Raw genomic sequence first — 27,791 nt, forward strand, 5'->3', positions numbered from 1 at the left:
GTGGTCTTTCCAAAGCCCTAAGGTCCCAGGAGCCCAGCCTGGGAAGTACTACTTAGAAGAAAGAGCCTCAAAAACCACCCTCACTTCTGGAGGGCTGATGTCAAACCCTAGTAATGGGTCACAAAAGCCTGGCTTTTTACAAGCTGTCACAGGGGCCCACATCCAGTGTGCAAAGCCAGACACTGCCAGGCCCTGTGCACCTCGATTGCTGGCCTCTTTCATTGTTCTGAATGACCAAGCGGATCCCAGAATAGAAAGACGGTGTTAACAGGCTCATTCACTGTGCCTGCAGTGACAGGTGGCATATCGGGTGTCAGAACCCGGAGCCAAGAACCCTGGGCGGCCAAGAGATGGTTTGAAATGAACAGAGCAGAAGTGAATGGGGAAAACCGTGAGTTCAGCTCAGGTCAGCCCAGGCCAGGTCGCCTTCCCTGGTGCCAGGCCTGGGGACAGGGACAAGGGCCCAGTCCTCAGAGCTTATATTAAGATTTTGAGTTCAGGACCCCAACTTGGACAATTACACAGAAAACAGACATGTGGGAAAATGTCGTAGCGACTCTAGTTGATCACAGACACGGTCTGAGGCTACACTGACAGAGAAGGTGCAGGACCAGGGAGGGGGCAGCCCCACTGAACTCTGGATAATGTTGTGGGTACTGTTGGCGATCCTGGACAAGGGACACTGACAAACTGGAGCCCGATGAGAAGGGGGCAATCGCACACGGAGAAGTCTCTAATCCATCCTCCCATTACGACAAGTAGGCCACGCACTGGGCTCTGGGTGGGCACTAGGGACCCACCCAGTGTTAGTAGTCCTCAGACCTCAAGAAACTCACAATAAAGTAAAACTCCACTGACTGGGCGTAGCCGCAGGGACTACTGCAGGAGAAAGCCTGGGACTGACTGAACAAGAGTGCTGCGACTGATTGGTGACGTCTGTCACAGATTTGCCACAGATGGGGTGTGACGCACATGCGCCATGAGCCATGCCTAGTCTAACACAAGGGAGGAGGTGCTTAGAGAGACTGGAGTAGTAGCCTGGAAAAGAGGGGATTCAGAAGGGCATGGCTACTGTCTTCAAATACCTAGGAGACTGTCACATACATTGTCCATGTGGTCCAGGTCATTACAGCACAACCAGAGGGGGGACAGGAAGGTGGGGGTTAAGGGGGAGCAGGTTTTGCCTCATTATAAGGAGGCAGTTTCTAAGGGGCAGAGCTGCCTAGGAGGCGATCAGCTAGGCTAGACACAGGCACGACGGATGCAGGGAGGGACTCAAGCCCCCGCGGGTGACCTTTAAGATTCCTTCCAGGCCTGAGATGTTTCCTCTTTTCTCCGCCTTCCTACTTCACACTCAGTAATGGAGGTGACATCAGACATCATTTTTGTGTGTGCGACATTCACAGTTCAATTTCTTTTTTTTTCTGCCTCCAGAGAATTGTTACCAACTAGCAGAGGAGAGGGAGGAGAAGGTTCAAATGGCCTAGCTACAGGGGAAATGATGGGAGGACTAACTCTAAGGTCTAAGGCAGTACGGTCAGGGCTTAACACACCTTCCTCTGGACAGTCGAGCAGCACAGAGCTCCTACCTGAGATGATAAACCCATCCTCAGAACAAGAGACCAGCCGACACTGGCTTCCCTTCCCCCCCCCGCCCCCCGCCATACCTGCTGCTGAGTTACAGAAGTGGCCTATAGGTCAGGAGGCCCTGAGAGTGAGCACTGTTCCTGCACTCACTCACTGTATGACTAAGGCTCCCCTGGCCTCACTCTCACCCATCTGTAAGATGGGAACAATACTGACTCGCCCTGTTCACTGCCCTAGGGCTGCTGTGAGACTCTCTTGGCAAGACAGGCAGGAAAGGGCTTGGCAGGTGAGGAACTACCAGTACAATCACTTGAGGGGCCCAAATATCTGAGCAAGGGGCCCACAGAGCAGCTGCCTGATTCTAGGCCTCCCAAGGACTCCATGCGCCAGAAGCTGGGGGTTTCTGGCCTGAGGCAGGTCAGGAAAGTTCAGTGCCCTGAGGACCGCAGCCGACCCCCACCCCATGCCGCATCTGTATCACTATTCTAACATTTTAGGGTAGTGACCTCTGGTGTCCCTGCCTTGCCAAGCAAACCTCTAACTTTTCTCTGCCACCCTCTCCATGCCAACGCCCCATGTTCCCAGCGCCCGGGTCTTTGCGAGGCTGCTCCCTGCCTGCAATGCCCCTCCTCCTCCCTAATCCCACCGCCTCTTCCGGGTCTCCGTTCCAGCATCACTCCCTACAAGCCTTCCCTGACTGTCCTTCCGCACCCGCCAGGCACCCCTCACTGGGTCGCGCCCCAGGTTTAGAGGTGCCACAGGCCCCTGCCGTCACACTGTTTTACAGGCCTGTTTACTTTTCTCCTCCGTTTAGACCCTGAGTCCCCTGAAGGCAGGGACTGCAAGGTTCCCATGCCTGTGGCACCCAGAAGGGGTGCCAGGCAAATGCCTGCTGCCACTTACGACGTGGGACCCTGTCTCTGTCTTCACCCCAAAAGTGAGACAGGCCTGCAGGGCCTTCCCCTGGAAGACTTGAGAATGCAGCAGCAGGGAAGTCTGTGAGGGGCGACCTGGCAAGCAAAAGACAGAGGTGCTGGACAAGCAGGGACTATAGGCCTACCCTCCGCCTCCAAACCATCCATACCCTCCAAACTCTACTCGAGTTTTCTCCCAACCACCTCTAAAAGCACAACATGGTGACATTTGGGAAGATCTTTTTAAAAGAAGACCTCCCCAAGGGAAAGTCACCAGCACCCCGCAACTGTAAGGACTCGCTGAATATCAGCGACTAATCGTCATAGTTACCGGTGTTTATTGCCTGCTCGGGCATCGCTGGCTACTGCCCTGGCCCAGTCACTGTCTGAGGTCCTTATATTTGAGCCCCACAAAGAGATGTTTTCACCATCGCCCCTTGTGCTGCTGAGGAAATGAAGGCTCAGAGAGTTTGAGGGATTTGTTCAGCGTCACACAGCAAGTGTTCTATCTGCTAAGTGAGTGCAAACCTTCCAGGTTGCAGTCTCCAGAACCCAACCTTCACAGCATCCGGTCTCACAACAAAAATACAAGTTGGCTGACAAGGAGGCTGACACACACATTCCTACAAAGCTTAGAAATCACCGTAGAAAGACAAATTTGGTCTCTCCCTTCTGCTGGCAGACTCTGACTAGAATACACTTTTACAAAGACCTCAAGCCCAAGCCAGCATCCCAAAGAGCATCTGAAGAAAGCGGACTTTACCTTGACAACTTCTACCCCTCTGGGAGCTGCTCTGCCCTGATGTTTTTACAAGCATACTAATCACCTCCCCAGGCTTCGGTCTGTCCTACCAGGCCCTTTTCGTCTCTCACAAAGAGACCTGTGATATCACTTGCCCCTCAAATGGTCCCTTCCCCTCCTAGGACTGACACCCATCTGTAAAAGTTGGGCACTGCACTAGGTTGTGGACGGCACAGGTTCCAAAAGGTGTGCTACTTCTGGTTAATTGGTAGTACCTGCCTGTGTTAAGAAGGATCCTGAAGCTGTGTCCAGGCTCCACGCAGCCACCACGGGCGCTGGAACCAACACTGCCTCTGTGGGAAAAGCCCTCCTGGGAGATGAGCAGCCTTTTAAAAACTCTGCTGGAACACAGCCACATAAAGCTGAGAGCTGCAGTGTGCATCAACTTGGAAAGTTAACCAAGAGTTCATTATTTCCAGATGAAACCTACTCTCCCTTTCAAATATACCTCCTTAAAATGGACTAATGAATAAGTTACCTGGAGTAGTTAAATTCATATAGTCGGAAAGTAGAAGGGTGGTTTCCAGGGGGTGGGGGAGGAGGGAATGGGAAGTTGTTTAATGGGTACAGAGTTTCAGTTTTGCAAGATGAAAAGAGTTCTGGAGATGGAGGGTGGTGATAGTTGTAAAACAATGTGAGTGCACTTAATATCACTGAACTGCACACTTAAAAATAGTATAAGCGGTAATTTATTTTTTGGCTGTGCCATGCAACATGCGGGATCTTACTTCCCCAACCAGGGATCGAACCCTGCGGTGGAAAGCGGATTCTTTACTACTGGACAACCAGGGAAGTCCATGTGGTAAAGTTTTATGTGCACTTTAACACAGTTTTTTAAAAAGTGGGCTAGTGCAGAGTCTACTGAGGAACTCTCTACAAACGAGCCCCAGCTATCAAACTGATTTTCCACCCAATATCCAGAAGTCATAAAATAAAATACTGAAAGCTACTTTAAGCATGAAGTGTTGATTTCTGGTTTGACTTAAATGTATTTGTGAGCAGGGGCTGATTTATAATCTGCTACAATCTCTTTCCTGAGATTCAGGGAATAGAAATAAAAGAAAAAGAAAGAATTTAAATATAAAATCAAAAAGACTGGAGATCTACAAGGGTAGAAATGGATGTGTTAGAACCTTGGAAAGGAGTTGGATGGGAGATTGTGTGGAGGTTAAAGAAATTAAAACTTAAAAAAGAACTATAAATATATTGTATAACATTATAGAAAACAGTTAAAAAGTGATTTTAATCCCATTGCCCTAACATAATTACTGTTACATCATTCTATACCCAAACTTTTAAACTGTGATCATTTTGGAATGGCAATCTGGCTAAAAAGAAATAGCAACTTCTGCGTTGGCCTTCTTAAACAAAAGCAGTTGGTAGTACAGAAAGAGTAGTGAATCAGGACTTCAAATCTTGATTAAGCTGTATGACTCTGGACAAGTCACTTTACCTCTCTGTTCCATCATTTCTAAAAACAGCAGTAATAACTGCAACTCGCCTCCCTCAGCAACAGAAGCAACAGGGCTTTGTGAATTGTGAAGTAGTATGTGAAAGGGCATTAGCAATAAGTAGGGAATGCTGAAGAAGCCTTTTCTTGATGACTAATGATCAGTATGAAAACCTGATGATGATGATAATAATAATAATGATGACGATTCAAGTATTCAGAAGCTCTGATGTTAATTTTAAAACAAAAATCACTTGTAATACTTTTGTTATCACACCTCTGGGTGAGCAAAACTGTTGGCCTCAGACCTACCCAGGCTTGCCAAGCCCAGCCAGGCCCTGCCTGACCTTGCAGACCCTTCCAGACATAACCCGAACCTCTCCCGGTTCCCTAAATACACCAAACACTTTATACCTCAGGGTCTTGCCCCCTGCTGTTCCCAGTCTGCCTTAACTGCCTCCTTCCCATCCCCCACCCCACCTTCCCTGAGATGCCTTCCCCATCTTCTCTGAATAAGTCCCTCTCGGCAACTATGTTTCCTTCAGGACTCATCCCAGTTAGACAGTATGTTGTGTGTCTGTACCTGCTTGAATGGGGTCTCCAAGCTGGATGAGGTCTCCAAGCTCCATGAGGGAAGAGACCAGGTTTGTCTTGTTCCCTCTCCTTCCCCTGGCTCAGCACCTGGGATGAATGGCTGATTGTTTGGGAAGAAAGTGGAGGCGGGATGGGGAGGAGCTGGCTGGGATGAACCCAAGTCCTCTTCCCCTGGGCTGTTCCCACGCACTGCTGCGTGCACCCCCTTTGAGAAGACTGCTGGGGCAGCAGTAGCAGTGGCAGCCCTGCCTTTATAGGTGCTGTCAGACAAGCCCCGCTCCCCCTACCCCACAGGCAAACACCTCCTGACTGCTACCATGCTCTGTGCTGGGCCAACAGTCACGTCATGAAGCGTGGGAAGCTTGGGAAGGCAAGAAAGTTCCAGGAGAGCCTTGAACTATTACTGTATTCACAACACACTCAAGAGCAGACTCTTCATTGCAGTCCCCAGCAGGATACTGCCCAATGGAGTGATGACCCTGCCGAGATAAACCCTGACTCTGAGTGCCTGGTGGACTCTGACAGCCCTGGGCAGGCTTCTCTAGCCTGATCTCAGCTCCCCAGGCCCCTGGACAACCAGCCCCTGCCTCCCCTCCCGTCCCCAGGGAAGCCTCCCCTTAAAAATCTCCATCCACGTGGAGCCTACCCAGCTTCTGAGGTCCTGAAGGTCACCTCCTCTCTAAAGCCTGCCTTGATTCGCTGCGTCTTCCCCATCAGGGCCCCACACTCAACAAAGAGCCATCGAATGATTAACTCCTCTCCAAATACCAAGCGCACCTGCATCTTTCCAGACATGGGACATGCACAGTCTTTAAATATTTCAAGTCTTCTGTCTCCCCCTGGATATCAAGAAGAGCAGGGGCAAACATTTCTTAAGTGCTTCCTCTGTGCCTGGCACTGTCCTGAGTGCTTTACACACACACACATTCTCTCTCTTGTCCTCGCGCAGTGACTCAGGTAATATCATCACCTCTATTTTGCAGGTGAAGAAACGGAGGCCCAGAGAGGTTAAGCAACTTGCCAAAGCCTCACAGCTCCAGGTGGCATCTCAGGATCTGAACCCCGGCAGCATGACTCCAGGGCTATGCTCTTAACTACGGGGCTGCCCGACCATCGGTGTGTGGGCTTCCGTACACAGTCGGGCTTTGTAGGTGCCAGGTTCTGCCACCCAGGGGAGCAGCGTGGCTAATGGGTGTGGCTCATCAGTGCAGTCACTCAGCCACAAATTCCAGGTCACCTACTGTGTGCTCAGCGTGTGCCGTCAGGGAGTGGACTTGAATGAACACAGCTCTGCGCCTGGGAACCTTGGGATCACGCAGAGCAGAGGAGAAGTAGACGAAAATCCTATTCGCTGAAGCAACAAAATTGCTACCATTATCTGCTCTGGCAAGGCTGAGAACTTCCTTAGAAAAAGCACAGAGAAACAGGAACTTGAGACCCCAGCGAGTTAGGCAACGGCTAATCTTTGAAGTACACAGGCGAACCAAACGTGTGTTATGATTTTGGTCTCACCAGGGGACCAAAAGCTATTCGGCTGAACAGCAGAGCTAGAGCTCCTGCCAAGAAACAAATGGGGATTGAGGTCCAGAGCCAGGAGGGGGCTTGTCGGAGGCCACCTATCAACTGGAGAAGCACGGCTCCGGTTCCCTTATGCCCTGTGCTCTCCAAGTCCCTGGGACTGCAACCAGGACAAAAGGCTTTCAGGCCATCTGCGTCCTTAAGAAGAAACCGCCAGGGGGTGAGGTAAGTGCCTACAGTGACCGAAAGTTTAAAAGTTTTCTCAGTGGAGACAGGACGTTAGCTCTTACCTTCAGGGAGTGTGGAACTGTTCTGTGAAAGCTGGATTCGGGAAGCCAGGGTTGATGTCCCAGGCCCACCTCCAGCCCAGCCCTGCCGCAGAAGGACAGGAATTTCAAAGGCAGTAGCTCCCCACCTGGGGCCACACCCAGGTGAGGCTGACTTTACCGGGGAACCCGTGGAACTGGCTCTCCCCCACGCAGGGGCAGGCCGGGCCAGAAGGCCACCCTGGTCTGCAGCCTGGCGCCTCTCCCTGCGGGGTCCCACCCGGCACCCACCCAGGCCGGGCCTCCAGAACAAGGGAAGAGGCCTGCTCCTCTCTTAGTGAGGCATAGTGAGGTCCCCCGGGGCCCACCCCAGCCTGGGCTGGGTCTGAAGCGGCTGCTTCCTGCTTTACCTTTTTCTTTCACTTTGGTTTTTAACCCCAAAGTGAAACTAAAGACTGGGATGATGTGGGAAAGATGGTGAGAGTTAAGGCCTGAACACCTGGCTTCTCATCCCAGTGAGGCTGCTGACTCGCTGGGAAACGTGGGAGGAGGCCCTCAACCCCCCGCCTCGGTCTGTCCGTTGATAAAATAGGAGGGAGGAACTCGGCTAATGCTTTAAAGTGTCATTAAATTAGAAAAATGATGGAACGTCCCCTTCCTCATCCCTGCCACCACTGAGGACTAAAAAGGAGCTGCAGAAATGACCAGAGCGGGACCCAAAAGGGTCTTCCTGTTGGCTTGGAGGACGAGGCAAACTCTGGCCACTGTGTGGAGACCTTCCTGGTCTCTCTGACTACCTCTCCCCAACCTGTCAACTCAACTCCTTTATCCTGAGCAGCCCCTGGGGCAGAGCAAATTCAGGAAGACCCCAGGGACGAGCCTGACCTGGTCTTAGCACAGCAAGAGGAGCCACCAACAGCTGCCTGAAAACTCCCCGCCTGAGGGCCGACCAGGCCATCTGCTAAGACCCAGGACTAAGACAGCATCCCACCCAGGACTGGTCCAAACTTCACTCTCCGCTGACCCCAGGGTGCCTGACACAGTCTAGCTAAGACCACTGTAATCTGTTTTATGGTGTTTTCCCACTGGCTGGTTTACCAAATCTCCCCTCTAGGCTGGTGACATGAGAGAGGCAGGGATGAGCCTCCCTGCCTCTCAGATGAGGAAAACTGAGGCTCGGAAAGGCACAGGGACATTGTGGCCAAGCCAGCACTGGATTCAGGAGCTCAGTAAATATCTGTGGGATGATTGAGCTTGATGGCCCAGCCGTTGCCAAGCAGGTGCGGCACACACCAGAGAAGCACAGGAAGGAGGACACAGTGTATGTGCGTGCGTGCGTGCGTGCGTGTGTGTGTGTGTATGGGGGGGGCATCCCTCCCTGGAGACCAAGTCACAAACAGGTCCGCAGGTACCTGTAACAGAATCCCCTCCCCCCAGTCCTGGCTCCACTCCTGATATCCCTCCAGCCCATTTCTTCCCTTCATCCCTCACTTCCTCCCATCTGCACTTTACTCTGGAGAGATCTCATTGGCTGAGGGCTTCTGAGCAAAGACTGGCCAGCCTCCTCCCCCTCTCTGGGCTGGATTAGTACTGTCAGTACTTAACCAAGGAAAGGAATTTGAATCCAGGGGTGGGGGGCAAGGTGCTTTTAAAAATATATACACCTTGAGTTTCCCTGGTGGCACAGTGGTTAAGAATCCGCCTGCCAATGCAGGGGACATGGGTTCAAGCCCTGGTCGGGGAAGATCCCACATGCCACGGAGCAACTAAGCCTGTGTGCCACACCTACTGAGCCTGCGCTCTAGAGCCCGTGAGCCACAACTACTGAGCCCGTGTGCCACAACTACTGAAGCCCGTGTGCCTAGAGCCTGTGCTCTGCAACAACAGAAGCCACCACAATGAGAAGCCCACTCATTGCAACAAAGAGTGGTCCCCGCTCGCCGCAACTAGAGAAAAGCCCTTGTGCAGCAATGAAGACCCAACGCAGCCAAAAATGAATAAATAAAATTTTTAAAAAATTAAAAAAAATCAGTAGCCCTGAAAAAAATATATACACCTCATTTTTTTTGCGGTACGCAGGCCTCTCACTGTTGTGGCCTCTTCCATTGCGGAGCACAGGCTCCGGATGCGCAGGCTCAGCGGCCATGGCTCACGGGCCCAGCCGCTCCGCGGCATGTGGGATCTTCCCAGACTGGGGCATGAACCCGTGTCCCTTGCATCGGCAGGCGGACTCTCAACCACTGTGCCACCAGGGAAGCCCTACACCTTATTTTTGTTAAAGGAGGCAAGAATATACAATGGAGAAAACACAGCCTCTTCAATAAGTGGTGCTGGGAAAACTGGACAGCTACATGTAAAAGAATGAAATTAGAACACTCCCTAACACCATACACAAAAATAAACTCAAAATGGATTAAAGACCTAAATGTAAAACCAGACACTATAAAACTCTTAGGGGAAAACATAGGCAGAACACTCTATGACATAAATAACAGCAAGATCCTTTTTCACCCACCTCCTAGAGAAATGGAAATAAAAACAAAAATAAACAAATGGGACCTAATGAAACTTCAAAGCTTTTGCACACCAAAGGAAACCACAAACAAGACAAAAAGACAACCCTCAGAATGGGAGAAAATATTTGCAAGTGAAGCAACTGACAAAGGATTAATCTCCAAAATTTACAAGCAGCTCATGCAGCTCAATATCAAAAGAACAAACAACCCAATCCAAAAATGGGCAGAAGACCTAAACAGACATTTCTCCAAAGAAGATATACAGATTGCCAACAAACACATGAAAGGATGCTCAACATCACTAATCATGAGAGAAATGCAAATCAAAACTACAGTGAGGTATCATCTCACACCAGTCAGAATGGCCATCATCAAAAAATCTACAAACAATAAATGCTGGAGAGGGTGTGGAGAAAAGGGAACCCTCTTGCACTGTTGGTGGGAATGTAAATTGATACAGCCACTATGGAGAACAGTATGGCGGTTCCTTAAAAAACTAAAAATGCAACTACCATACGACCCAGCAATCCCACTACTGGGCATATACCCTGAGAAAACCATAATTCAAAAAGAGTCATGTACCACAATGTTCACTGCAGCTCTATTTACAATAGCCAGGACATGGAAGCAACCTAAGTGTCCATCGACAGGCGAATGGATAAAGAAGATGTGGCACATATATACAATGGAATATTACTCAGCCATAAAAAGAAACGAAATTGAGTTATTTGTAGTGAGGTGGATGGACCTAGAGTCTGTCATACAGAGTGAATTAAGTCAGAAAGAGAAAAACAAATATCGTATGCTAACACATATATATGGAATCTAAAAAAAAAAAAAGGTTCTTCAGAACCTAGAGGCAGGACAGGAATAAAGACGCAGACGCAGATGTAGAGAATGGACTTGAGGACGTGGGGAGGGGGAAGGGTAAGCTGGGACGAAGTGAGAGAGTGGCGTGGACATGTATACACTACCAAATGTAAAATCGATAGCTAGTGGGAAGCAGCTGCACAGCACAGGGAGATCAGCTCGGTGCTTTGTGACCACCTAGAGGGGTGGGATAGGGAGGGTGGGTGGGAGGGAGACGCAAGAGGGAAGAGATATGGGGATATATGTATAGCTGATTCACTTTGTTATAAAGCAGAAACTAAGACACCATTGTAAAGCAATTATACTCCAATAAAGATGTTAAAATATATATATATATATATATAGGTTTTCAGAATGCAAAAGAAGGTAACGAACTTTTAGGTGCACAGATTCTTCAAAACAGCAATTTCACTTGCAGGAAGGAATGGCTCCCACAGTGATGCTTGCCCACATGTATACAGCCAGGTGGGAAGGGTGCTGGCTGCAGCGCTGCTCGTAGCAGCAAGGCTGGGAACAACCTAAATGTCCCTGAGCAGAGGACTGGACAAACAACGGGTGGTCCATCCGTCAATGGACTGCCACACAGCCACGTGTGTACCCACAGGGAATACCGACAACAGAGACATCCTTGTGTGAAGAAGACAAGGTACAGAACAGCAGGCAGTAGGTAATAAAATGGGATGTATTGACACAGCTGCCCGTGTATGCAGAGTATTTCTGGAAGGAAACATCAAGATTGCTCACAGTCATTATCTAGGAGCCTAGGTGGGAGAGAGACTAATTTTTCACTGGACCCCTTTTTTTCCTACAAAGTTTGAAATGTTTGACCACATACATGTATTGCTTTCTCAATAAAAGCATAATTTTTGCACATAAAAAAATAACTCCAGCAAAATGTACCCCAAGAAGCTTCCCTCTAGGTCTCAGGCATCAGACTCCCTGGGGGTAGGGCCCAGACACCTGGATTTTGAAGTCTCCTCAAGGGCTGCTGGTCTAGTCTTGCAGAACAGGTGGTCAGCCTCTGACAGTAGATGGAGGCAGCCTGGACAGCACAGGCCTCTGGGCAGGGCAGAAAGTAGCAGGGAAGACTCAGAAAAACTTGGCCTTACGGCATAAGAAGGATTTCAAGAGGGCTTTGAATGCTCAGTAGGTACAGCTGAGAGGGGAGGGTTCCTACAGGAAGGACTGGGGAAATTAAGTCAGGCTGGTAAGACAGGGGAAGGGGAAGAATAATGTCTCTCAATATGGGATCCTGTCCCCTCCAATACTTGGTTCCCACTCATGGGAAATGAGGGGGCTGGGAGAGTCCTTTCCAGACTGATATCCTAAGATATGCCTTTATTTCATCTCATTTAATATTAAAGGAAGCGAGGAGGGTCCCCAGCTTAGCACATGGCCACAGGGCTCCACACCTGTGCAGACTGTAATCAAATATTTGGAGGCTGCAGAAAATTCAGGCCCAGATCTTAGGTACAGCAGCCCTTGAGCGACTTCCTCCCCCTGGGGAGGAGCAGATGGCCTTCTGTAGAGATGCCCTTCTTCACCTTCTCGTTAATAATTAAGTAACTACCAAAGACCTCTTCTGTCACTTTTGAAGTTCAGTTTGCAGAGACTTGCTGCCTTGGCTTGCTTTACCATGATGCTCCAGGCTGAAGGCTCACAGGCTACAACAGTCTAGATCTAAGCCTCAGGCCCAAACTCCAGGGGTCTGCAGTGGAAAGAGCCCAAGGTGGGGGTCAGAAGCGCTAGGGTGAATCCTGGCTACACCTTGATGATTCTGTGGACTCTGGGAGGTCAGAAGCTAAGTCTCTAAGACAGCTCTGCTTGCCACTGTATCCCCAGGGCCAGCTCATCGCCTGGCACACAGCAGGCACTTAATAAATATTTGTTGAATAAGTGAACAACAGCTCAGCCAGTGAATCCCAGAGTGACCTTGGGCAAGTCACTTTCTGGAAAATGACGATGACAAGAATAGCAATCCTCTTAGGGCTGTATAAGAACCTAATGAGATAAAGTAGATGTAAGTGCTTTGAAATTAAAAAACAGGCTACACAAATATTAATGATCCAGAAACAACGTGCTATAAACGAAATGAAAAGAATGAATACATATGAGAATGATCACATTTACAAGAAAGCACCTGGCAAATGGTAAAGCATTAATCAAGTGAATAACTACAATTGAAAGGGACAGCACAGGTCAGTCTAGTTCACTGTTCCAATATCCGAACATTTCTCAGGCTGTGTCTGTTCCAAAGGAGCACAAAAATCCCTCATCAAAACCTTTGTCCTGATTTTGGTATGAATTTGCCAAAGTAGACTGGCAGAAGGATCCTGGGGGTGTTTATTGGAGACAAGGGAGGAGTGGGGTGAGCGGAACACAGAGGCTGTGCCTGCCATGTGGCCTCATGACCCGGACAAGGCCCTGCTCAGGGCGGCACACCGAGAATGACTGGCCACCAGTTTCCTAGCTGCACACTGCCGCCAACCATTGCTGCCTCCCCTGCTAGCCGCTCTTCAGCACCAGTCCCCTTCCCCTTCCCTCTGATCAGTGGCTATCCCTGGCTGCAGCCTGGGAAATAGGCTTCATCACCTTCATCACCTGGCTCTCCCGTGTCGCGAGCACCTCGGTCAAGTCCCTCCCTGCCTCTGTGGCTGGGCCAGGGCCCACCCTCTCTGGTGGGGGCTGGCTGCGAATCCCAGTGGGCCCAGTCATGGACACGCCCACTGTTGCACTAGACACACACGAGAGCCAGCTCTGGAGGATGCTCACAGCCTGGCGAGTAAATCTGCTGATGTGAAGGCCCCTCAATTCCCTGACTCTCCCACCTTGAAGCAATTCTGAGCTGGTACCCAGCCCCAATCTCCCAGGTCTTTAGAAAGTAGGGGGTTCTGTCCTTTAGGGGATGTATTAGGTGCCCCCAATTCAAGGGGCAAGAAGGCTCAGATTCCTGGGATCCTAACAGTAGGAGGTTCCTTTCCAAGAAGCAGAGCTGAACTGTGGGGAGAGCCAGCATTCGCAGACAGTCAGCTTTGGGTCTGAGCCACATGTTCCTTATTTGTAAAATGGGGACGGTAAGTCCACCTGCCTCGGGCTTGCTGTAAGGATTTCATGAGAGCATCCATGAAGGCCCTGGCACAGAGCAGGTGTGCGAGCAATGTGCTCAGACTATTATTTCCTGCTCCAAGTAGCGACACCCAACATCTTTCCCGCTGGCCCATCAGGCCCCCTGGTCAGGCTCTCCTCAGAGAACACAACATCCTCTGCTCCCCCAACTGGCCCTTCCCTCTCGCACGGGCTCCACCCGAACCCTGCCCTCTCCCTTCTCCGAGTTGCCTACAAAGCTCCTCCCTGTTGTCACTTTCATTCATTCCAATTCACCCAGCCTGACTCATCTTGAAAAAATCCTCCAGCTGTGCCATCCCTGCTCTAAAATCTTCCATGGCTCTCCAAAGCCTCTGCTCTTCAGCTCGCGTTCTATGCTGCCTACAATCTCCTGGCTCCTCCCTGAGCCCTGATGCATCAGCAAAACTAGTCTATTGTTTCCATAATATGCACTTACCCTGTCTAGCCCCCACACCTGTGCCTCTGCAGAAACCATTCCCAGGAACGTCAGCCCCAATGTCGGCCTCTGCGAATCCAGCCCCCCTCACGAGGGCTCTTGTTTCCTCTGGGTCATGCTCACTTCTTCCTTCTCAGACAATGCTTTCCTTCAGCAGATGCTTAATTACAGACTGTCACACAGTCTCTCATAATTGTAGGCCTTGTCTCCCTTGTCAGATCCTAAGATCCCAGGGGCAGAGGCCCTGTCTGTCTGGTCTCTCCCATCCTCTCAGAGCCTGGCCCAGGGCTGGGAGGGCAGGTTCCTGGACAGAAAGTGTTTTGCAAGCCCAGTTCAGCTCCAGGCTGAGCCAAGTCCAGCTCCAACCACTTGGGACCACTTTTCTTGCTTTTGTCCTATTCACTGGCCAAACCAGACCTCCATGCACCAGCTCTCCCGAGGGTGACCCAGGCCAGGGACAGAGAAATGAGGGAGACCTGGGTGGGGAGACAGCACTACGGCTCTCACCTGGCCCGACATGGTCTTCTTCTGGGATCCGAGGCACATCGCTGTCCCTTTTCCTCCCTTAGCATGCTTCTTATAGTGAGACAAGAAACAATAACCTTTTAGCTCTAGAATATGGATTTTATTTGTCTTTAAGGTAGCCCTGGTTCCCAGGAGTGGGTGGGTGAGGAACCAGCTGATTCCAACATAGGCTGAGGGAGGCGAGGCAGCCACAGCCAGGACGGGGAAACCTGGGAACCTGAGAGGCACTCACACCTCACACCTTGATAGCCTCATTAAGTTCCTGTTGACGACTGGATTGCATTCCTGCCCAGATGTTCAATTCTACAGCCCTCACCCTGGCCAGGTCTGACAGTGTCTGCTGCTGGGACTGAGCAGGGGAAGGGTAATCTGCTTCTGGAAACAACCAATTCTGCCTGAAACAAAGACCATGATGAGGGGCCAGTCTCCTCACCTGTAAAATGGGGATAATATTGGGACCTGTATCATAGGATTGTTGCAATAATGCAGTGGGATAATGCCAGAAAGTGCTTAGCACAGTCCCCGACACCCAGTGAACGGCAGTGTAGCAGACAGGTTCCCATTTCTTGAGGGGCCTTTACAACACAAGTTTGCATCCTCAGAGCAACCTGTGAGGAAGGCATTTCCATCCCAGTCTGACAGGGAAGAAAACTGAGGCGCAGAAAGTCGACCAATCCAAGGTCACACAGCAGGGACAAGCCAAACTGTGACACCAACCCGAGAAACTCTCAGTTCAGCTTTACCCAGAGTGCGGCCCACAGGTTTCAACATCAGACTCCTCCAGAGGGCTGGTTTAAAAAGCTGATTCCTGCCCCCAGACCTGCCAAATGAGAATCTTTGGGGATAGAGCTCAGGAACCTGAACTTTGTAAAGATGAGGAGCCTAATTTTTATATGAGGAAACTGAGGCACAGAGAGGTAAAGTGATCTCCAAGGTCACACTTTCAGCAAGTATGGACCTGGGACCGAATTCACAGTCTGACTCCAGAGGCACCAATCAGAGACTTCCTGGAAGAGGTGGCATTTGACAATGTGGGCCTCAAAGGGAAGAGACAGCACCACGGGGGAGGGTACAGCACAAATAAAGGCTTGGAGCAGGAGAGGCCAGGCAACAACAGCTCAGTGTGGCTTGTCCTTCCAGAGCCCTGAGGTGAAGAAATACATATGGAGCCACCACTGCTGCCTTCCCCTGAGAGCCCAGAGGGAGACATTCCTGAGCCATCCGAGCTTCTGGGAGGAAAGCCTGTTGTGTGCAGGGTCTACAACCAGCAGGTCTACGGCAGTGGCCCTCTGGGTGTGTCTGGCTGCTGCTCAGGACGAGAAAGCCGGGGAAGGTGGTGACTCAGTCCCCACCCAACCTCAAGCTAGTCCCATTTAAATTTGAGATGAGCTCAGAGGTTGGGGAAATGCCAAACAAACCCTCCTTGCAGAACAGACGCCAGATCCAGAGAAGGCAGCCCGAGCCGTAGGCTACCGGGCAGCAGCAATAAATGTGGAGCAACGCTGTGGGTTGCAGGGGGAGCCAAGTCAAGAGGCCTGGGCGCAAGCCCTCCCTGGGCCCCTATTCTTCATTCACCCATGAAACAGGGAGAACTCCACTGGCTTCTGACTTCCTCCCAGGGCTGTTGTGAGGAACAATGGAAAGGAAAGAGCCTGGCAGATTACACAATGTCCCACATAGCGAGAGGTTAGAGGATCACTGCTTTTAACATATTAGAACAGCCAGGAGGTGCTTTCCTTGCTACCTGAACCCCAGCCACAGCGGGTAGAGGGAGAGGCTGGGCCTCTGCCTTGTTCCCACAAAGCAAAAAGGGATCCAGATATTATCTCGAGGTGAAAGTTCACATTTATTAAACGCCTACTGTGTACTATTTTTTAATGTAGAATCTCACTTAATCCTCACCACAACCCTGCAGTGTAATTATGATTATCTTGCGTCCAGATGAGGAAACTGAAGCTCAAAGAAAGTAACTAGCCCAAGATTACACAGGCAGCGAGTGATGCAGACCAACCAAGACCAGGTGTCTGCGGCCCGAAAACCCGCACTCTTTCTCTGGAACAGTTTGTATAAGAGGCAGAACATGTCTGGTATAGGGGTCCAGCTCAAGCACTGCCTCCTTCTGGAAGCCGTTTTGATCCCTTTGCCCGGACAAGATCTCTCTCCGATGAAACTCCACAGCACATTATCAGCACACATCTGGCAGCACTCAACACATTCTGCCTCTTATTTTGTGATCAAGCACACTTTTAACAGGTAAGATAAGATGTAGGTGCAAATAGGTGGCATTTCAGTTACCTTAAAATCCTCAAATGTCAGGGCTGGAAGCACCTAAGAGAGCGCAACAACCAGCTTCCTCATTTTTTCGAAGGAAAAATACAGACAGAGGAAGACACTTGTCTGAAGTCATACAGCATCTTAGCATCAGAGCCGAGAATAGAACCCTGGCATTCTGCCTCACACAATTTCTCTAGGGATTCCATGATTTCAGAATCAGCCTCAGGACAAGGATTATCATTCCCACTTTACAGATAAGGAAGCTGAAGCCCAGGCGAAAGCAGCCTCCCTGACAGGTGAGATGTGGGACCACAACCCTGATTCCCTCCACTTTCAGGCCAGAGACCAAGCCCTTTCTCCTCCCTGCTGCAAGTAGTCTGTGTAGCATGTCAAGCTCAGGGCCCACAGTAAAAGGTCAACGGATGCTGGAAACTGTCATTATACACCAGTGCGCAGGTGACACCAGCCAGACAGCGACCTCCTCGGAGGCAGTGCTACGGCAGAGGACACAGGAGTCCTGGCTGAAATCCTCTGTGGGTCCCTGATCTCTCGTGAGACGAGGGGGCTACAATAGCTGATCTTATCTCCTGCTCCAAACTTCTAGGACATCTGAGGCTCCTTGAAAGCAGACCCCAGCTGTCTGTGGAGCATCTCTCAGCTGAAGCCTTTGTTCCCCCACTCTATGGGAAGCTGGAAAAGCAGGTGGGGCTCACAGCCACAAACTGACAGACTTTATTCCCAAGTGCCACTGGCCAAGCAGGGCCCACCCTTAAACAACAACAGGATGGAACATGGAAAATCCAACTGTCTCCAGCACAGACATCCAGCTGGGCACACCCACCTATCTTTACAAACTGGCAAAGAGCAACCAGGAATGGGGGCATAAAAAGGGGCAGCCTGCCCCCTGCCCTATTGGAAGGGCAGGTGCATTTCTGAACAACCAGGTGGCAATGGAGTGGGGGGGAGGGTAAAGAACTCTGGGCTGGGGAGTCCCAGGCCTGGATCCCTGTCCCAACTTTGCCATGAACTAGCCTGTGTGCCCCGGGCAAGCTGCTTTCCCTCTGTGGGGCTCAGTTTAAAGACAGGCTGACAGTTCCCGAAGTGTCTTTACAGATGTTTCATTTGATTGTCACGACCACGTTGTGAGGCTGCCATAATTATTCCCTTTTTACAGATGGAGAAACTGAGACTTGGAAAGGTTGAAGGTCTCATTCAAAGTCACACAGCTTGAGGCTGGCCGCAGAGGTCTTAGACCACCAAACCCAATCCTCAAGGGTGGTCAGGTTAAAAACAACCCCTCTCTCCCCTCACCCTGATTGACAGTCTCCACAAGACCAAGGCAGCACAGACCCTGGTTCACCTGCCCAGTCTGGTGGCTGGCAAAGTTCTGGCCACAAACCGCACAGCCCAGCTGCCTAGGAGGCCGCACCCCCCATGCAAAATTTGATTACTCAAGTTGGCAAGAACGCACTCCCCACCCCCAATCGGGTCTAAATAAACGCCCAAGTGATATCACATCCTGCTGGCTCCAAAATAGCCCAGGCCTGCCCACAAGCAATCACAAAATGCCAGGCCATGCAGGGCCAAGCGGGCAGGGATGCCCAGCCCGTGGCACCGTCCACACACACAAGCAACTAAAGCAGAAGCCTCAGAGCAGGAAGGCTCCCCCTCCCACCTCTGCCAGACAGCCTGGCCCCTCCCTCCTTGCCCCCTTTATGGGGAGGCCCCAGAGCCTCCTGCCCCAGCGCCAGCCCTCGCCCCAGCGCCAACCCCATGGAGCCTCGGCCGCGGCCAGCCTGCGGGCGCACTCCAGCCAGACCCGGACACCCCACCACTCACATTGCTTCAAGAGCTCCAGACACAAAGCCATGAGGGCCGGATGGGGGTCAGAGACCCAGAGACCGGCAAAGACAGAAAAGGGGAGAGGGAGAGACACAGGAGCAGAGAGAAGGGGAGACAGGGGACCGGGGCAGAGAAAGCAAGGGGGAGCGGCAAGAGCCCTGGCAAAGGAGTAGCCTTAAAGGGAGGTCTGCAGCGCAAGAGACATCGAGTGGCGACACCAGCAAGACAGATGCGGGGGCAGAGAGAGGCAGGGAGAGCAAAGCAGGGGGCCCCGACCCAGAGGAATGAGGAGCGCGGAGGCCCGAGAGAACAAGGAGAGAGCGACAGGGGACAAACGAAGGGAAGGCAGGGAGGGGCGCTGAAGTCTGGGAGCTGGGGAGCTTTGGGGGTCCCAAGGAGAGACCCCAAGGGATCTAGGAGGTATCAGCGTATACAGGGGACACCAAAAGAGGGAAAACCCTGAAGCAATGAGGGCTAAGAGGAGGCAAGACCCCCGGGATTTGGGGGGACAGATGGAAGGGAGGACCCTCAAGGGATGTGCGGGAAGCTCAGAGGAGAGCCTTGGGGGAGTGTGGAAGGTGTTCAGAAAAAAAAGGTCCCCAAAGATGAGGGGCGCTCAGAGGGGGTAGGCTCTGAGGGATGAGACGAGCGCCTTGAGGGGGACCCGAGATCGGGGAGCGAGGGAGGGGCTGGGAGGCAGCGCGAGGGCAGAGACAAAGAGACAGCGAGCCAGGGAGAGACAAAGCGGGCGGAGCGGGGCTACGGGCCCGAGGGCTGGTGGCCGGACAGAAGGACGGAAGCGCGAGCGGGCGGGGGGACGGACGGACGGACGGACAGAAGGGGAGGAGGGCGAGGGCAGGGCAGGGCCGGGCGGGGGCGGCGCCCGTCTCCTCGCGGGGCCGCGGCTGCTCCGGGCGGCGCTGGGCGGGCCCCAGGCGTCCGGGCTGAGGAGGCGGCGGCGACGACGTGGACCGGACAGACCGACGAAGTGACCGACGGGCTGGCGGCAGCTGCGGCCAGTGGCGGGCACTCACCCTCCTCCCTCACGCGGCCCGGCCCGAGTCTCCGGTTTTGTACGCCCGAGGGGCGGGGCCTCTGGGTTAAAGCCCCGCGCCGGCCCCGCCCCGCCCCGCCCCCCGCGTCACGCGCGCGCGCGTCGCTCGGGACTCCCGGGATGGGCGGGGGCGCGCGCAACCCTCTCGGCACGTGGCCGTAGCGCGCGCGCGGAGGGGCGTGTGCGCAAGCGCGCGGGGCGCTCAGTCCAGCCTACGCCCAGGCCGCCCGACCCCGAGAGGGAGCGCGCGCCCACGTCAGCACGCGCATGCCTAAGCACGGGGGACTCCGCCCCTCTAGCCGCCCCCACCAAACCGGTTCCAGCTGGAACCAGACGCATGCTCCCTGACGCGAGAGCGGCCAGCAGAATCTGCACCAGTTTACCGTGGCGACACCTGGCAGTTCCCAGGGGAAACTGAGGCTCAGAGCAAGCAGTCTGAGGTGGTCTTCTCATCTCTGTGTGGTCAGATTAGCCCCCCAGGTACTATCGACTGTACGTCCTAAGTGTTTCTAGTTGTCCCCTCTACTCCATCCTCACTTTGCTGTGCTCATCTGAGGTCCTCCAAGTTGGGTTAGAATCCCTGCTCATACTCCGGAGGGCTGTGTGACCTTGGACAAGATACTCATTCAACCTCCTAAGCCTTCATTTCCTCCATAGTAAAAACCATCACATCCAGGATGCCTTGGAGAGCCAAGTGCAGTAGGAGCTGCCTGAATTCATAAATCACTCCCTTCGTGGCTCATGGCCTTCCCAGTTCCCCACTTCTCCCCTGCGAGTCCCCTTACTCACAGTCCTGGTCCTTGGGGTCTCATCCCTCATCTGCGCCTACCTGCAGATCCAGCTTCTGCTCCCCCACCTGCCTTGCTGGGTGACCTAGGCAAGTCCCTTCCCTTCTCTGTGCATCTCTTTTCCAAATGTAAAGTGGAGAAAAGAATCTTACTCAAGGGACTTCCCTGGTGGTGCAGTGGTTAACGATCTGCCTGCCAATGCAGGGGACGCTGGTTCAATCCCTGCTTGGGGAAGATCCCACATGCCGCGGAGCAACTAAGCCCATGTGCAACAACTACTGAGCCCGCATGCCACATCTACTGAAGCCCATGCTCCTAGAGCCTGTGCTCCACAGCAAGAGAAGCCACCACAATGAGAAGCCTGCACACCGCAACGAAGAGTAGCCCCCTCTCGCCACAACTAGTTTCTCTAGACCACGCGCAGCAACGAAGACCCAGCGCAACCAAAAATATAAATAAATTTTTCTTAAAAAGCATCTTACTCAAGAAGATGATACAGTCTTTCCAATACCACTGTCTTGCATAAAGGTAATAGTAACAAAAGGAACTGAGGGCTATTGAGCCTTTTTTGATGCCAGGCACTGTACTAAACACTTCGAAAATATTAGCTTACTTTGCCCGTCTCACAGTCACTATGCTACACCTATACCATTCACTTAGTATTTATCTTTAGATTGATTACTTAGGAAAATTCAGGAAGCCCCAAAGCACAGGCCTGACTCTGTCTTGCTCCATCCCAACCACACCAGCCCTGCTCCTCCTCCAATGCACTAGGCACCCTCCTGCCTCAGGGCCTTTGTACCACTCTTCTCCCTGCCTGGAGTACCTCCCCAGCACTACTCCTTCCCTCACTTCCTTCAAGTGCTTGCTCAAACATCTGTCTCAGTGAGTTCTATCCTGGTACCCTGTTTATGCTGCAATAGCCCTGTCCTCCTGCTGCCGGCACTCCCAGTACTCCTTGCCCTACACTACTTGCCAGTAAACCACATACTTATTTGAGTTATTTATGCTTATTGTTTTGTCTGCCTCCCCCCATATGCCCCCCCCAAAAAAGTATGTACTCTCTATGAAGGCAGAGGTTTCCCTTTTGTTCACTGATGTGTCCCTGGTGCCTAGAGCAGAGCCTGGCCCATTGAGGTTATCAGTAAGCATCTATTCAATGAAAGGGCTGCCTCACTGCAAAGCTCTTGCCCTTAACTATGGCCTCAGGGCCCCCGAGGTTCAACTTAAGCACCTTAGTCTCTCCTCCTTTGGCCTGACCTCTCTACCCCTGAGGGCGTAAGGAATTATTCTTGTTCAAGAATCTCAAAGCTGGGGTTCCCAGCCTGCCCACCAGTTCTTAAGCCCAATCACTATTTCCCCCAGAAGGCTCAGTGGGTCTGCCTAAAAATGGGACTTAGGAGAGTGACCCAGTTAACCAGGAACTTCCTGGTCCACGGCTGGGTGGGGCTGTGGGAGGAAGCCACCTTCTGCCCAGTGCCCTCTGGGGAGAGGTGCCTATTTCAGGAGGTGGGAATTCTCACTCTAGGAAGGCCTCCTGGACACTCCCATTACTCTCTGACTCTATGGCCCCTGCCCAGGCCTCACTGTGCCTTGCCTGGACCACTGCACAGCTTCTAATCCATCCTGCCCATGTGGCCAGATAATTCTCCCTGAAACTCCTGTGACCACACTGCATCTCTTTACCAGGACCTTGGATGGCCCCCCCAACACAGGATAATGGGGAACTCAAGCCAGGCAGACCGAGGTGGGAAACAGCTCCTTGACCTTCTAACTGGGTGACCCTGACTTGACACTCACCTCCTCTAGGCTACAGTTTCTTCGTAAAGTATCTGTAAACATGTATGTGTGTGTGTGTGTGTGTGTGTGTGTGTGGTTAACTGGGCTAAATAAGGAACGTCAGATAAGTGCCACATTCCTGGACAAAGTAGCCATCACTGATCGATGGTGACACATCTCTCTGCTTAACCCAATCTCAGTCCTGAGCTCCAGGGATCAGAGATGACATGTGAGTTGAAGTCTATTTGCATCTCTGGTCATGATGGTCTTTCAGGTTCCTCTCAGCCCTGATATTCTGGGGATTGGAGTGTCCAGCCTGATAGGAGCCTGTAGTGTAATAACCGGAGATTGTGGAGGGTTAGGCCTGGGAAAGGGCTTGGGGGACAAGGCTGCCTGGAAGGTTGGCTGCTTACTGGAATTTTGTCAGCCTCCCTTCCTGTGTCTATGGAGGAGAGAGTAAATCAGAGAAGAAACTGGGAGAGTTCTGGGGGAGGGGAGAGGGGACAAAGAAGGGAGGACAGAGCATTCTGTGACTCAGATAGGAGGTGTTTGGGGGTCCCCAAACCTAAGCCTCACAACATAGATGGAGAAATTGAGGCACAGGGAGGGGTCAGGACCCACCCAGAGTGACACAGCACAGCTGAAACTAGAACTCAGGGCCCCTGAGCAAGGAGCAAGTGTGTTTCCCAGTCCAGAAACCTATCCCAAGCGCTGCCAGAGAGTGACTCCAGGTGTGTGCACATGTGCGCGTGTATACACGTGTACCCATGTGCAGCTGCGGGGAATGCAGTTGGTGCGGGGCAGGGGTAGGTGGCAGGTACCACCCAGCAGCCACCGCTCCTAGGTGTTGTCACAGTCTCCCTTGTGATTCAGAGGGAGTGGGAGAGACACAGAAAGGAGGCTGGGGAGGGAGAAGGGCCAGAAATTTAGAAGAAAGAAAGGGAGAGAGGCTGGCGGGGAGAAACAGGGCTGAGGGAGACAGGCAGACAGAAGGTTAAGATGATGGAGGGGAGGGGAAGCTGGAAGAAAGGGATGGAGGAAGGGAGGGAGAAGAGGAGAATGAGCGCTAATGGGGGATGGGCAGCGTCAGCGAAGGGAGGAGTGGGACGGAGCGCGTTCTCTGTTCTTTCTTTCTCAGAAGTGGAGAGAGAGGGGGCAGGATGGGGCAGACTGAGGGGGTAATGGCACCCCCGTGGGCCCTCCCAGGTAGGTCCTTTGGCTGGGGAGGGGCATGTGTATGTAGTGAAGCTTCTGTTTCCCCCACCATCCTGGCTGGGGCCGACCCTGCCTGCCAGTCACCTGCCAGAGCTATTTCTGGAATGTGGAATCTGGGTCAGAGAAGGGGAGGGACAGAGGGGGTGCTGACAGCTGGGAAGCTGGTCAGCCCCCAGCAAGCGGGTGGGGGGGGTGGGCAAGCTCCATGCCCTGCCCAGGGCCACTCCGGAGGGGCCCGCCCCTCCCAGGCTCTCACCATCTCAGTAAGTGGCCTTCACATCCACCCACCTGCTGGCATATGGCCTGAGAGCATATGTGCCCATGTGAGGGTGACAAAGAGCTTTCATGCCCCTCAGCGACTGGGGGCTCAGAACAGCCCTAGGTGGGGGACAGGCCCCGGACTGCTCACTTCCTGGAGACATATGCTGAGGACAGGGGGCAGCCTTCTGAGCAAGGGTGACCCCTGCAGGGAGACAGTGTCTGAGGGAGGGTGTACCTGTGGGTGGTGGGGTGTGTCTGTGAGGAGGGAGGTGGTTACGGGCCGGAATGCCATGGATGGTGGTGCAAGCTTTACACTGATGAAGGGTGCCATGTATAAGGGGGGTGCTGTTCACAACACAGACATAATCGAATTGTATATTTATTATGACACATCTGTGGCAGATGGCAGTAAAGGACATTATTCTAATAAAAATTGTGCATCATGACAGTTAAGTGTCTTTCCTAACCCAGCACTAAGGTACTGTAGGGACCAACTGCAGCTCTGGGCACAGGTCTGAAAAATCTGGTGGCTTTGGTTTTCCCTGCAAGGCAGGTGAGTTTACTTGCTGAGCTTGAGGGGATCAGGGGTTGGAGGAGAGAGGAGCACGTACGTAGTAGTCACTATGGAGACCTGGAGGCAGGGCTGGGTGGGGAAACACGGGGTAGGGGGGATTGTTTTGGTGCCTCCAATCTGTTAGGGGCATGATTTCCTCACGGGTGTGGAGGTGGCATGAGCCTTGAAGGAGACACACACATATGTGAGAGCATGTGCAACTGTATGTAGAGATTAGGTGTATGTTTCTGCATGTGAGAATATCAGTGTGCATGTGTTTTTATATGTTTTCAGAGAGAGAGGTCTAAGGGTACAGAACCTTATATATGTCCATAAGTAGGTATACATGTGCACACATGTCTGGGTAGGTGTCAGATGTTGCTACCAGTACTTTATTGAGTATCCTGGTTTGGGCTTAAGCTCCCAAACTGAGAATAATTGGAGCCCCACATCCCTACATTTAAAGCCAGAAATGCTGGATTATTCATACAGGATGTGCTGAAGGGGCCGTGATTGAATTTTTTTTTTTTTTTGTGATTGAATTTTTGGCCTCAATTCTCAACCCTTCCCTGTGTTCATGCCCTTTGCAATGTAACTGCAGTTTCTCCCACAAAAGGTTGAGTGTATTTCCCTGGACCTTGGCTTTGGGCTCATGTGACTTGCTTTGACCAACCAGATGTTCACAGGTGTGACACAGAGACTTGAAATGAGCTTGTACCGTGGGATTTGCCCTCTTATACTTCTGCCACCACCATGAGAAGTACATGCCTTGGCTAGGGCACTGATTCCAGGAGTGCGCTTTGGTTCCAGGAGGAGAATATAGGCCATGCAGAGCAGAACCAGCCAACCAAAAAACTCATGAATGAGAACAAATGCGCATTACTGTGTGCCTCTGAAATTAGATGTGCTTGTTTGTTACACGGCATTATTGCGATAATAGTTGATAGATACAGAAATTGGTACCAAGAGTGGGGTGTATAAGCAACAAAAACAAAAATATGTAGCATCGGCTCTGGGACCAAGTGGTGAGCAGTGAGCAAACTGTTAGAGGAGGCTTGAAAAAAGGTTACCCATACTCGGCAGAGACAAAATGCGTGGTAAAACTGTCAATCTACAGTAACCTGAAGAGAACCAATGGATTTGGGCAAGAGAGTTTCCAGGTAAAATGTTGAAAGCAAGAGCTGGCTCCTTTGGGCTGAATTTGATAAGGACTTAGAAGAAAGAGGAATTCATAAAAGAAATAGGGAGTGTCACAGGGAGTGTTTAGAGGGAATGCAGAGTCCAGAACTCGCTGAGTTGGACAAGAGATCAGTCAACTCCAGCTTCTCCAGCCAGTAAATCAGTTTCAAATTAATATACAGCCTGGGGACAAAGATCAGACCAAGGTCATGGCCTTAAGATACAGCATGTGGGTCAGATCAAATCGAGGATGTGGTTATGACATCTTTTATTAATACTCTAAAATAATAAGGTACCATTCAGTAGATGCCCTCAGCTGCTCAAAAGAGCTTCTAGAAAGCTTAAGAGCATGGCCCCACAGAAGCCTGATGCACCCAAAGTCATCATAATTGAGAGAGACTGACATGACTCAAAAATAATTGTGGGTGTGCTTTTTGGTACATGGGGTTAAGTGGAATCAAATACATAGAAAACCCATAAAGTGTTTGAGGGAGGTGTGTGGCCAAAACTATGATCAGCTGAGGCTCAAGGGACCGAGACCACTCAAGGTGTAAAAAGACAACTGGGTCCCTAACTTTCTTCAGGCAGGAAGCAGACAAAGAAGGCTCTTTGGCTGCCCAAAGGCCTAGTCTCCAATGCTTTCTTTAGACAATGCCAACAAGGCTAATGGAAAAGAAAGGGCTTTCAGAGAGCAGAGCCAAGAGCTACGGAAAACCATGGCTTAGGGAATCAACCCCAGAGCACAGAGCTTGGGCCTAGTCAAGAGACATTCCCTTTCCCAGAGTATTTGCCCAACATCTGCCCAGAAGGACTTCAGAATGGCCATGGATCAGTAAGTCTCTGAACCCCTTCTCCCTCTTTCTGAACAGGAGTGTGGACTGCAGTCATCCTGTCCCTATTTTACCAAGGTATGCTGGGTGTGTGTGTGGGGGGGGTTGGGAGGTGGGAGGTAGATATCTTTTTTTTTTTTTAATTTTAGATTTTAGGTTGCTTGATCAAGAGGAGCCAAATCCATATATGACACAGATCATGAGATGTTTTTTCCTTTTTAAAAAATGTATGTATGTATGTATGTGTGCATGTATGCATGTATTTATTTATTACTCAAGGAGAGTTGATTTACAATATTATATTAGTTTCAGGTGTACCATGAGATCCTGATGTTATGATTGGATGAGTCTTTTCAGGATCTTTGGGATAAGGGTATTTTCTGTGAGAGGGACACGAATAAATGTGGCCAAGAAAGTGGACCACAGTAAATTGAATTACTGACCCTGATTCTTCACCCCTTCCTCTGTCCACACGGTGGGAGGATAGTTCTCCATCCCTTGTTTTTGAGCTATGACTTCCTCTAACTAATAGGATTTTAGCAGATATTATGCAAGCAGGGACCTTGAAATGTGCCTGTGTAGTTAGGCTTGCTCTCTGTGCTTCTGCCATCAACATGAGAAGAACATGTCCTGCTAAAGCCACTGCTCCCAGGAGGACACTTTGGTCCCAGGAGGAGGGTGAGAAACATGTGGAGGAGAGCCATTCCTGCTGACCTACAAACTTGGGAGCAAGAAATAAATGTTACTTGTTGTATTACACTGATTTTGTAGTTGTTTGCTTTGCAGCACTATTGTAGCAATAGTTGACCAATACAGGGACCCAGACAGTTCTGGGACATGTAGCCCATCACCCATCTTCAGTCCATTCACGAGTGATTGGGGTCGGGGGAGATTGGTGAGTGAAGGTTTATTTGAAGAAAATTGTTGATGTGATATCTGATTCCCCAGGCCCACCTCCTGCTTAGAGAACTTTCCTTGGGCCTGATGATGTGGGGAATCTGATCCTTTACCTGAGACTCTTATAAGACTGTAACAGAGTGCCTGGCAGGGATACCCTGGATTTGGAGGCCAAAGAAACTGGACCCCGACACCTGCTTTGGAGACTTCTAATGTGGAGAGGCTGGCAGGCTTAGCTGTGACAGCAGGTCTAGAAGGAAGGCTGTAGCAGACCAGCCTATACTTTCAGAGTTCTGCAAGGCACAGGCCTCATTTTCACATGGGTAAAGCGGGAGCTGAGGGAGACAGTAGGGCTGGAGTTGTCATCAGAGGAGTCTGCCCAAGATGCCTGCCTGGCGGGGCCAGGTCCCCTGGCAAAAAGAGGCTGAGTGCGGAGGAGGGCAACCACTGGTTGGAGAAGCTGAGACAGAATAAGCAGCAGTGGCCTGGAGGGGGATTGCCCATGCTGGGAAGGA

At 51.5% G+C, this 27,791-nt stretch overlaps 1 protein-coding gene across 4 annotated transcripts in view; it reads right to left on the minus strand.

The window, feature by feature from the left end:
- DLGAP4 (DLG associated protein 4) overlaps positions 1 to 27,791 on the minus strand; it is an 87,333-nt gene that overhangs the window by 49,263 nt on the left and 10,279 nt on the right. The window contains exon 1 of one of the 4 annotated variants that reach the window (XM_060124097.1): positions 18,718 to 19,569. The exons of 1 other annotated variant lie outside the window; for it this stretch is intronic. In XM_060124097.1, the coding sequence (XP_059980080.1) occupies positions 18,718 to 18,748 (31 nt within the window). In that variant the 5' untranslated portion in view covers positions 18,749 to 19,569. Of the gene's footprint in view, positions 1 to 2,832; positions 2,873 to 5,336; positions 5,442 to 18,717; positions 19,570 to 27,791 lie in introns of those variants that run through there. 2 more of the 4 variants (XM_060124096.1, XM_060124098.1) reach the window with 2 other exon arrangements.

Source organism: Lagenorhynchus albirostris, chromosome 15 (genome assembly GCF_949774975.1).
Source record: "Lagenorhynchus albirostris chromosome 15, mLagAlb1.1, whole genome shotgun sequence".
Taxonomy (NCBI): Eukaryota; Metazoa; Chordata; class Mammalia; order Artiodactyla; family Delphinidae; genus Lagenorhynchus; species Lagenorhynchus albirostris.